Raw genomic sequence first — 12,154 nt, 5'->3', positions numbered from 1 at the left:
GATGGTGATTATATTAAAGAAGCTTTTGTAAAGTGTGCACCATTTTTATTTGAGGACTTTCATAATAAGGAAGCTATTGTAAAGTGCATGAAAGAGTTACCATTAAGTAGGAATACTATTAAAGACAGAGTTATATCAATGAATGCTAGTATAGAAAATCAAATACAACAAGACTTCAGCTCATGCCATTGTTTTTCCATTTGTCTCGACGAAACTACAGATATTATGCATCAGCTCAATTGGCTATTATTGCAAGGTATGTTCACGGTGATTCTATGCACGAGGAATTGATAAAGTTAAAAAATTTACCTCAAAACATGACAGGTAAAGACATATGCGACTGTGTTGTTAAAGTGTTTCATGAGAAACAGACAGATTTATCGAAAATATTTTCGGTTGCAACTGATGGCCCGTCTAATATAATGCCATAATGTCAGTTTTATCAAACAATTTACAGAATATGTTGGTCATCCCCTGGTTTGTTTCCATTGTATTATACATCAGGAGTCACTGTGTGCGAAATCAGGCTTCAAGTATTTGGATGATGTGATGAGAATTGCGACAAAGGTAACTAACTTTATTGCTGCAAGGGCTTTAAACAAATGAGAATTTAATTCACTTTTAAGCGAAGTTGAATCAGTGTACAATGGTCTATTAATGTACAATAATATTCGATGGTTGAATCTTGGCCAAGTACTTGAAACGTTTGTTGAATGCTTAAATGAAATTAAATTATATTTAAATACGAAGGGCATGGAGCACGAATTTTCTCAGTTGAACGATTCTGCTTGGCTCAGTAAGCTGATGTTTTTCACAGATTTCATTGCACCCGAATGAACTTAATATATAATTGCAAGGTTTCGGAAAATCTGTCAATATTATGTTTGGCACAATCAAGAGCTATGAGAATAAATCAAAATATTTCAACGTGATTTAGAAAGTAACAATTTTAAGTATTTCCCAAGAGTGAAAATTTTTTTTAACGAAACCAGCCACAAAAATTGTGAACAACATATCAGCCAATCTATCGAAGTTCTGAAGGCAGTAACTGAGCAGTTTTCTTCTAGATTTGAGCAATCTTGAATGTTGGAACAAACAATCCAATTCATAAAGTATCCTGATGAAACAGAATTAATGGATCTTAAATTAGATGGCTCTTAGTGGTTGGATTTAAAAGATCTAGAAATGCAACTAGCCGACTTCCAGTGTAATCCAATCTGGAAAAGAAAGTTCTGCGTGTAAAAATTCAGACTGTGAAATTCTAAGCGTGTGGAATAGCCTTCCCGAAAACTTTCATGCTCTTAAAATCTTTGCTAAAGCTCATCTAACAATTTTCTCTTCTACATACCCTTGTGAAACTCTATTTTCTGCCTTAAATAATATCAAATCGAAAGGGAGAAATAGATTGAGCAATGATTTGAGCGCTGCCTGTGTAGCATTAAAATGTACACACAATAGCCCTTCTATAAAGCAACTTTCTACCAGTTGTCAGCAACAGAAAAGTCATTAAATGTAATATAAGTTCGTAATTTCACTTTATTAAATTAATTGTATAATATGAATTCATAGATTTTATATCAATGTCCTATTAAATAAATAGTCTAATATGATATGTATAAGTCACCATCTATGATTATGTAGTTAAATTTATAATGCATGTATGCAAGTGGCACATCAACAATGTCAATATTTAAAAAAAAAGATGTTTGACACAGCTGGGTAAAAAGGTTTGCCATCACTGATCTAGACCATGGTCTTCTTCTGGGTCCCTTTCCTGGCATCTTGACATCAAACACCTACTTTGCTAACCTTTCTTCACCCATTCTATTAAGTGGCCATATACCACCTTAGATTAGTACTGCTGACATATTCTTGAATGCCGACAATCTCAAGTTTGTTTCTAGTTCTTCATTTTTAATATGATTCTGCGATTGATGCCAGCAGTTCACTCTCCTGATTTTTCTCAGAACTCGTATCTGTGGTCTTGTCTTTGATCAAGTGCTTTACTTCTAACCCACCTCTTAGAACCGTAACTTAAAATTGGTTTGAACACTGTCTTGTATACTGCTAGTTTGGTGTTTTGGCTAATTTCTCTCTTATTCCATATAAATTTATTCAGGCTGGCTGCCTGCAATAACAGCTTTGCTTATTCTGTTTCCAGATTTAACCTGCCATCTTCACTAAAAACTGTGCCTAAATAGCTGAATTATTTTACTTGTTCTATAAGATCTCCATTCAGAATGCAGCTGAAGTTTTCTATGCTCCTGACTATTTTCATAGTTTTGGTCTTTTTATTGCTACCCATATAGATGATGAATAAGAGTGGAGATAATGTGCATCCTTTTCTTACCCCTGATTTTACATGAAACCATCTTCCTGTATTTCCTTCAATTTTAACTGCTGACTGACAGCTTAAATACCATTTCTCCCATATAATTGAAGTGTTTTGAAAAGCATTTCTCTGGGCACCTTGTCATACAAGCTTAAGTACAAAACTTTGTCATATTCCCACGATAAAAAATGTAAAAAAAAATATATTTCATGGATGATTAAAACAAAAAAAAAAACTGCTTCATCTAATTGAAGAGCATAAATCTTTGACAATTTTATTTTAAATTACTGATGAATATCTTTGTGATCATAATTAATCCTTAGCAAATTTATTTTCTAACACTGTATGGCATGTGTCTGCTATGTAAGGTATAATCAGTCTTTTCTGTGATTTTTATTTTGCAATTAAAGTGATATCAAAAATGATACTCTAGGAGCTAACTCATTTTTGTTTGCAGTAGACATACACCACATCAGTGTTTACTGAAATTTTAAGGTGTACACTTCTGTTTAAAAAAAAAAAAAAAATTAACATATTCCAATATGGCTTTTGTTTTATTTCTAGATGCTTTTTAAGTTTTGATGGAATATAGCACTACTAGAGAAAACTCTGAACAAATAATACATTGCTGTCAATCATCTTTTATGCATGAATCAAAATGCTGTTCCTAGTCACAGTTTTGCTGGATAGTACTTCTCATTAACTACATGTAATATGAGTAATAATGTCTGTATGCTCTGGGGAACCCTTACAAGGTTTCACGGAACTTTAGGATTCTGCAGAACACAGTTTAAGAAACACTGGTTTATATTAAAGTACTTATTTCAGCAATCTTTGCATGCATTCTTTTAACATGCTTCATCCACTTATGTGTATATTTCTTTGTTTCCTCTATTACCAGCTTTTAGTTTGATTATTTCTTCATTTCTTTTATGATCCAGTGAGGATGTATTTTGTTGCATTTCTCATAAATTCCATTTCAGCTGCTGTTAATATTTGTTCATATTGAAATTCACAATAGAGGATAGCATTATTTTATACCCCCCCCCATAATGTATTTTATTATTGTTATTATTTCCACCAGCGGCAACTGGATTTCAGTGAATTATTGCTATGGTGAGATGCCATTTAGCTTTTATCCTTTTGAATGTGAGTTCTCCCAGTGATGGATGTGAAGGGCAAAACACCAGGTAATAGTTTATCTTAAAGTTATTACTCCAGTAAACTTAATTTGGTTCAACTAACACAGTATCCTCTCAGGAAATTATTGAAGATGGTTTTTTTTTTTTTTTTTAATTGTCTGACACTTTAATTTTTTAAGAATGAAAAGATATCTGGTCTTGAGTAAATTTATACAATTTTTTTAATAAACTTCTGTTGGTGAAGAGTTGGCATACTGTTTCATTCCTCTCAGTAAAACACTAAAATTGCAAGAAGCCATTAATTTTGATTGACTCTTAGACTCTTGTTTCGTGCTTATAAGTAATTTGTTCATCATACTTTGCATTCATTATAATTCAAAAGTGGTCTCATACAGTTAATTTTTACCATAGTAAACACCACTCAGGTGAATTACTAAACTTTCCAGCCAAACGCTCCCTTTCATTGATATTGTTTTAAAGGAAATTACCGTAACATTCTGTTATCTCTCTGAGATTTCATGAAAATTGAATATAAAAGTGAAGGAATAAAATTATATTTTAATTTCTGATATTTTGATGTGCTTTAATTAGTTATATTTAGTACATGAATTTATTTTATTCTCATAGGGTCCACATATAGCAGCTGTTACATTAGCAGCATATGAGTGCGGCAGTCTCAACTTTCCCGAACCTCCATATCCTGATGAGTAAGGTTTATTTGCAGACATTTGTTAATTTAATTTTTCTTGTGATGTTGGTCATGATAATTATCTCCAGAGATATTTCTTCAGAAATTTTTTTTATCATGTAAAAGTTAATTCTTCATCAAAGAATATTCTATTTAATAACTTTATTTTTATAAATGATTCTTGATGCAGTTTATATCGAGATGCTTCGAGAATGTATACTTAAACAAGTTGTGCAAACCAAGGTACTATTAGGGCATCTGTTCCAAAACATTCATAAAGTTTTGGACTAGTGAGTGGCAAACTACCTATGTGTGCTCAGTCCCCAGAATATTAGGGAAGTATCAAAATTGAATTTGCATGGTCTGCACTATGTATGTTTTCCTATTTTTTAAAATTTGCAACTTATGCTTTGTAATGCCAACAGTCTTTTAGAAGTTAACTTCAAATTTTGATTTTATTTATTTTTTTTTAAATCGGTTGCCAATTTCAATAAAGTTAATTATCTAAAGCAGTGTTTCTCAATCTGTGACGATGGGATAGGTGGCTTGCAGGGTGACTTAAATAAATATATATTTTTAATTATCCAAACAAAACAAATTAAAATTGATTAAGTAAAAATTATTAAAATCAAACGGAGACAAAAAAACAACAAATAGCAACAGAATGTTCAAAGGCGGAAGCAATAAAACTATATTGTTATTCACTTCACCCCTCTTTTATTATTCATCATTCTGCTGCTGAATGACGAATGATAAAAGAGGGATGAAGTGAACATGTGTTATCCACATATCAACCAATTGCTTGTTGTTTATTGATTTTTATTATTAAAGGTTTCCCTCCTGAGCCTGGGTTGAAGTCTCAGGAGGAAAACCTGGACAAAGTGTGTTGTGAGTTATATATTTCGGTAACGTTTTTTAATAATGGAAAAGTGGCTTAGAACTAGGACTTTAAAAAGAAAACAAATGAAACCGGTGATTCTAACCCTAATTGTGATACACGTATTGTAACGGCAAGTAAATCTGATACTATTAAAGTAGAAGAAACAAGCAGTTCAAAGAAAAAATAGAGTAGGAAATATAATAGTTCATATTTGGAATTTGGGTTTAATTGGTGTGGAGATGAAAGTGAACAGAAACGGCAATGTGTTTTGTGTTATAAAGTGTTGTCAAATGAGTGCATGAAACCTGTGAAACTCCGACATTTAGAAACTAATATTGTGATGTGAAAAATAAGCCAATTGAATTTTTTCAGTGATGCTTAGGGACATTAAATCATGGGAAAGATATAGTTTTGGCCATGGGTTCCATATAGCAAGGCACTGGAAGCATTCTATCTCTTAAGTTTGCCCATAGCAAAAACAGGGAAAATTTGCTACCTCCAGCTATAAAAGATGTTGATCTGATTCCTCTTTCAAATGACACTGTCGGTCACAGAATTAATGATATGGCAGGTGACGTAGAATCTCTATGCAATAGAGTTAAGAAGAGCTCTTATTATGCATTACAAATTGATGAGACTACTGATGTTACAAATGATGCTCACTTAATATGCTACATAAGATGTGCATGATAACAACATTCATGATATTCTGTTTTGTAGAACTTTGCCATCCTGAACAAACAGAGAAGAAATATTTCACACTCTTGATAATTACATAATACACCAAGGGATCCAGTGGGAAAAATGTATACGATTCTGTTTGGATGGAGCTTGCTCCCTTACAGGCAGGCAGGCATAGTGGGGTGTTTCTATGGGCAAGGAAGTAGCTCCGGATATGAATTGGGTAAATTGTTTCATACATAGAGAAGCGTTAGCCTCCAAAGGAATGTCATCAGAATTTAAAACTGTCTATACAACTGTAAAGCTAGTTAATTTTTTTAAAGCTCGACCGTTAAATAATAAATAAATTTCAGTACTCTGCGATGAAATGGGCAGTGAATACATACAACTTTTTGCTTCATTCTGAAATTCGCTGGCTTTCCGGGGGCAAAGTACTAACAAGGTTATTTCAATTGAGGCACAAAGTTTTATTATTTGTAAACGAACGTAATTCTGATTTTGCATCACTCCTTGTTGACGAAGCATTGTTATCAACAATATCCTATCTTTCAGACATTTTTTCGAAATTAAATGAACTAAATCTCTCCCTTCAGGGAAATTCTTTAACTGGCCTTGATGCCTACAACAAAATAAAGGCTTTCGAGAAAACACTAGTTTTATGGATTAATTATGTAAAAGACAGACAATTTGCACCTTTTCCAACATTGGAATCCTTTTTAGTGTAAAATGATATTTTTGTTGATTCTGGGTGTCTGAAAAAAGTTAGTGACCACCTCAAAAATCTGAAACAGATTTTCTCAACATATTTTCTGAATAACTTTTATAAGAAATTTCTGTGGGTTCGCGATCCATTTCAGGCTTGCAGTCACGAGAACGACCTTTCGTTATTGAAAAAAGAACAGTTAATTGAGCTTTCAAGTGACAGTGGACTTAAAATGCAATTCCGTGATCTTGGTTTGGCTCGATCTCACCTTCAGTGAGAAGTGAATTTCCCGAATTATCTGAAGAAGCATTGAAAATTGTACGACCTATCTCTGTGAGAAAGGATTTTCATCGCTCTGCATAAATTTCATCATTCTGCATAAAAACAAAATACAGAAATCATCTTAGTGTGTGTGCCGATCTTCGACTGAAGTTGATCAATATTGAGCCAGATATCCAGCAACTCTGTAAGGGCTGAGAAGCTCAACCATCTCATAAAAGTAAGTAGTAACATAAATATATCATATTATTTATTCGTTTAATAAAAATTAAAACTTTGTTCAATGATGATGCACTTTTAATTGTTTACTTCCAATTTAATTATGTTTCCATATGTATTCAAAACATACTTTTAGATTTATTATGTTATAAATGGCACAGTTTTTCTGAAATGTTGGTAATTCCCACATAAGTTTTTAAAAAAATTACAAAAAGTCAAAACGACGTGTAGGGAAATAAATTAAAAATTGAGTAAAACTTTAATTCCAACATTCTAAAATGTTATTTTTCTTGCTTTTCTGTTCGCAAAATCGTCGATGACATTGTCGAAGTCTATTTCATCACTCAGTTGCTGTTTTATAGACAGTATGGCAAGATTTCTTGCCATACTGTCTATAGTTGATCAGAGAGCTTACAGGAATACACTCACCAGCATTAACGAGTTGCCTTAGCGCAAACTACTTAGAAAACATAAACACTGCCCAACCTTTTATGTTTTCACTGTCAGGCCAGTGAAACTTTATCAAAATGGACTAATAGAAAGTAAATATATAGATGCTTGGGTATGTTTTCTAAGTAGTCTGTGCTAAGGCAACTCTGAATGCCAGGTCAACTTATTTTTATGAAACTTTCATAGTTTCTACGTTCGACTTTGAAATAATGCTGGATGTAATATCCACTTTGCGTAAATAAACTCATTATAATTAGAAATAAGTATGCTCTATTTCTACATGTATAATTATAGTGTTATTTGAATTCATCTTATGTGTGTGTATTACTTTTCTTTCTGTTTACATTACAATTATCCAGAGACTGCATCATTCACCTTTATTTTCAGAATTTATATGGCTTGATTACTTTGCTAAATTGAAATCACAAATTCGACATGCATTCACATCATTGGGTTTGAATTTCAGTATTTTTTTATACCCATGAAGTATGTGTGTTTTGTGATGATGGTTGTTGTTATCTTTAAAAAAAAAGTTTGTTTTGTGCAGAATTGTAAACCAGTAGTAACATGTAGTTAGATTATAATGTAAAGTATGTTGCTGACAAGGTTTTTTTTTTTTTTAAAGAGCAGTTGTTACAAATACAACTAATAGTTGTAATTGATGTTGTGATATATTAAAAAAAAAAAAAGGTTCAGTTTTAAATTGTTGCAGTACTGTAATGGGAAATTTAGTCAAAGCTGATGTAAATAATATGAATGATTATTCAATTTTTCAAACTATGCTTGGTATAGAAAGAGTGTTCTTAGAATAAAGAAATGCTCCAAATATGAAAGGTATCAAAAATGGCATTAGTAGCATTTATATAGTAGTAAAGTGAAGGCAAAGTGTGGTCTTTCTTGTATTTTATACAGGAATTGAAGGTCTTCATATTTTTGGCGAAGTGGTCTTCCACTGACTGAATCAATTTGCCAAGAGTTTGTTCTAATTGTTATGGTTGAATAATTCTTAGATTTAAATATGTAAAAATTCAAAAATAAATGTTGGAGCTAGTCAGCTCTTGCCTATGAAGGTTCAGAAGGGTTAAATAAAAAAAAATTGAAATTAAATAAAAAGTAAGGAAATCATTGCAAAATTAAAATTTAGGTACATTTCATAATAGCAGTTTTGTATAACAACACCATTATCACAACAGTCAAATGTCAAGTAGATCAACATTTTTGCATGGTATTATCAAAAGTGTGAAAGGCAAAGTGTGCATAAAATAAGCCAGATTGTATTCTGGTGACATTGTAGTCAACAAGGATGCTGCACTACACTAAAACATGGAAAAGAGATTAGTGTTTAAATACTAATTGTGGAAGAACTTGTAGCTTGGATATTACGAGCACTGGAAGTTTTGTCAAATGTAAAAATGGAATGGAGAATATTGCTACAGGATTTTTGGTTAGTGATAAACAATCATCTGTGAATAGGAGGAAAGGGTAATAATAGTACAGAGCTCTTGTTGTGTGTGTGTGGGGGGGGGGGGGGGTTACATTGGTGGAGAAAATCTGAAGAAAGGAAGCTCGTCCACCATGATACATAGAGAATGACCAGAAAGGAAATTTGGAGTCAATTGGAAAAAGAAGTAAGTAAGTAGAATACCATAAATAGTAATTATACATGCTATACAGTTTGAAATTGTTCAGAATCAAATTTTTGATCACTATTATTTCCATTGTTTTTGCAAGAACTGTAGTGACATCTGGCAGATTTATGGTATTATAAGAATATCTGATTAGCCACCTAGATGCTAAATTAATGAGGATGGGCTGGCAGTCTGGAAGTAAGCCAACCAAATTGTATTCTAAATTCTTAAACCATAAACAAATATGATGAAATGTCATGCCAGCTGAGATATTACCTTTAGTTAAATGTGGTCACTACTGTTTTTTCAGGAAACTGTGGTGAACATTGAGTTTGTTCAATGTTGACCTTTCAAACTCGGGAAAATTGAAGATAGGCACCACTGGAAACATCAGTGGAAATAAGGTATATCTGCCCACAGTTGAGAGAACGGTAGCGCAGATTGCCAAGAAGAGTCAGTTCGTGTTGAAGGGGAGAAAAGAATAAGGAATGTATGAATTCATCACCGACACACAAAATCACATGCTTTATGTGTTATACAAGCAAAATAGTTCCCACTTTAAAAATTAGAATGTTCATAAAAGAAAAGCTAATTTTCCAATGTGTAATAATAAACACTCATCCCACGAAATGGATTGATTACCCTATTATCGGAATGGATTCGCTTTCTTCTGCTATGCACAGAAATGTCGAGGGTTCTCTCATCTGTGGTTGAATTATAGCAATGAAAATTGCATTGGCAAGAAGAATAAGTGATTTTGGAAATGACTGACATTTTGGTAACTAGCTGTCATCCTTGATAACATAATTGTATGTTAGCATGAGATCAGCTGTTGCTTACTGTTCTTTTAATATTTGTGCAGTATTTGGTCTCAAGATTTTGCATACTTGCATATATAAAGTTTAAATAAGATTTGGTTGGTTATCATAAACATAATTTGATAAACACTACTAATTATTATAAACAGTAAATGAAAGATGTCAAGAAATTATATTCTTCATTTAATCCTTTATCCAAGTGTAAGCAAACAAAGTTTGTGTGTGAAGTAACTTCATGACTGGGCAACTCATTTATAGAGACTAATGACTTCACATCACTTACCTTAGTAACCCATAATGCAAAGTACATGTCCTTGTGGACATGTATAATGCTCTGCATTATGGGAAGGGTCACTACCCAGATAATAAGGTATTGGCACCTTTTTGCTACATGTATATGGAAATATGACTTCTACAACCTTGGTCTGGCTCCCATTGATGAGACCTCAATAAAGGTAAAAACGTGTCTGTGTAGTGACCCTTCCCATAATGCATATCATTATACATGTCTGCAAGGATATGTGCTTTGCGTGGAATACTAAGGCAAGTGATGTGAAGTCATAAGCCTCTATATATGAGTTGCCCAGTCGTGAAGTTACTTCACGCACAAACTTTGTTTGCTTGCACTTGAATAAAGGATTAAACCAAGAATTTAATTTCTTGGCATCTTTAATTTATAGTATAACCAAGTAGAAAACTTTCAACATGTTACAAACAGTTTTTTCATATTAGGTATAACATGTCAAAAACTTTAAGCTTTAAAAATCGTTTTTTTTTTTTTTTTTTTTTTTTTTTATCGTTTAAGATAAAGTGATGAACAGGCACGTAGAGAGAAATAGCCTATCTTAGGTTGCTATAATGAATTTCAGTCATATTATTTCATATCTATATTGATATCTGTGCCTTGATATTAGATCATAGACATAAATGATTGCATCAAGGGTAGTTTATTAGAATCATTTTAAAGATTTGAAGATATCCAGGTTAAATATATTTGAGCTCATCGCACCTCTGCTACTGAATATACTTGATTCAGAATAACTACATTAATATAGTTATTCTGAATCAAGTATATTCAGTAGCAGAGGTGCGATGAATATACTTGATTCAGAATAACTACATTAATATAACTATGATTTGCATAATGTACATAATTGGATTATTTATATAATTATTTTTCAGAATCATATGCCCTGATACTGAAGGGACCACATCTGTTGTCAGTATACTGAGCATAATGAATAAAGTACGTCTAGAGGCCTTCATGTGGGTAAGTGATGATATTGGTATCTTTAATGTCTTTGGATGGAGTTAATGCCTAGGTATACAAAGATAATTGCAAGTATTCTGCACTATAAACCAAACATTTCTTTTCAAAAAATACATTTAGAGGCATCAAGGGTAATCTGCATTCTTCTTTATCACTGATGCTGAGTGCTCTTCTCATATTCCTATCAGCAAACCCATGTTTGATAAGTTGGGTCACTTCAACAAAAACCTGGTCAGCAGTTGTGAAATATTTCCCACAGAGTTGTACTCTCAACTTATGGAATAGATTGAAATCTGGAGGGCTCATGTCATTACTCTATTGGGGTCACTTTCAAGCATTTCCTGCATTTTTCAAGTCTTATTTTGCAGAACAAGGAACAAAAAAAAATATCATAGTGTGCTCATTTTTATACTCGGACCTGCTGAATGTAGCTTACACCTGACATGAAGGTGGAAACTTCCATTATACCATGAATTATTTTCAAAATGATCTTCATATCACAAAAAAAAATTAAAACATTTACTCAACAACTGTATTTGTTTAGACCAAGTTCTTGGTTTTAGTCTATATTTCCAATTAGTACTTTTCTCATGTGATAGTAGCAACAATCTAATTTATTGAAATTTCATTTCAAGGGAACATAAGAAGAATCATATAATTAGTTATTATAACAGAGAAAAGAAATAAAAATAAGTTAAACTTAGGAAAATTTTTCTACGTCCTTTCAGAAGCAGTTGACAATACAAAGTAGGATAGAAATAATGTTTTGGGAGAATTTGGCGAAAAGTGCAAAGCTAATAATAATAATTAACTACTTGATTTCTGTCTAGGACATGGACTAGTCATTATTAATGTTTCATCAAAAAAGATATGTATAAATTCACATGAGTCATTGATTACTCTGTTATTGTTAGTAATATCTTTCCACTTGCTCAAGTTAAATGTATACAGGGATTTGAAATGTAATCTCCATTAATTGGCAACAAACTGAGTATTATGTCAATCATGTTGGGGGGGAATGAAAGGATCTAAATTGAGAAGTCTTTACTTGTTAACTCTTCCCT

General features: G+C 32.4%; 1 protein-coding gene across 2 annotated transcripts in view; it reads left to right on the top strand.

Moving 5' to 3' along the window:
- The window catches only part of LOC150093578 (vacuole membrane protein 1-like), a 229,721-nt gene that overhangs the window by 74,138 nt on the left and 143,429 nt on the right, over window positions 1-12,154 (top strand). For both annotated transcript variants that reach the window (XM_090413135.1, XM_090413134.1), the window contains exons 5-6: window positions 4,102-4,181; window positions 11,003-11,090. In XM_090413135.1, the coding sequence (XP_090269261.1) occupies window positions 4,102-4,181; window positions 11,003-11,090 (168 nt within the window). The remainder of the gene's footprint in view (window positions 1-4,101; window positions 4,182-11,002; window positions 11,091-12,154) is intronic.

This window comes from Typopeltis vanoorti, chromosome 23 (genome assembly GCF_054136105.1).
Source record: "Typopeltis vanoorti isolate ZY-2024b chromosome 23, IOZ_Tvanoo_1.0, whole genome shotgun sequence".
Classification (NCBI taxonomy): Eukaryota; Metazoa; Arthropoda; class Arachnida; order Uropygi; family Thelyphonidae; genus Typopeltis; species Typopeltis vanoorti.
Note: the sequence above shows the minus strand (reverse complement) of the source record. Positions and strands in the feature narration are given on the sequence as shown.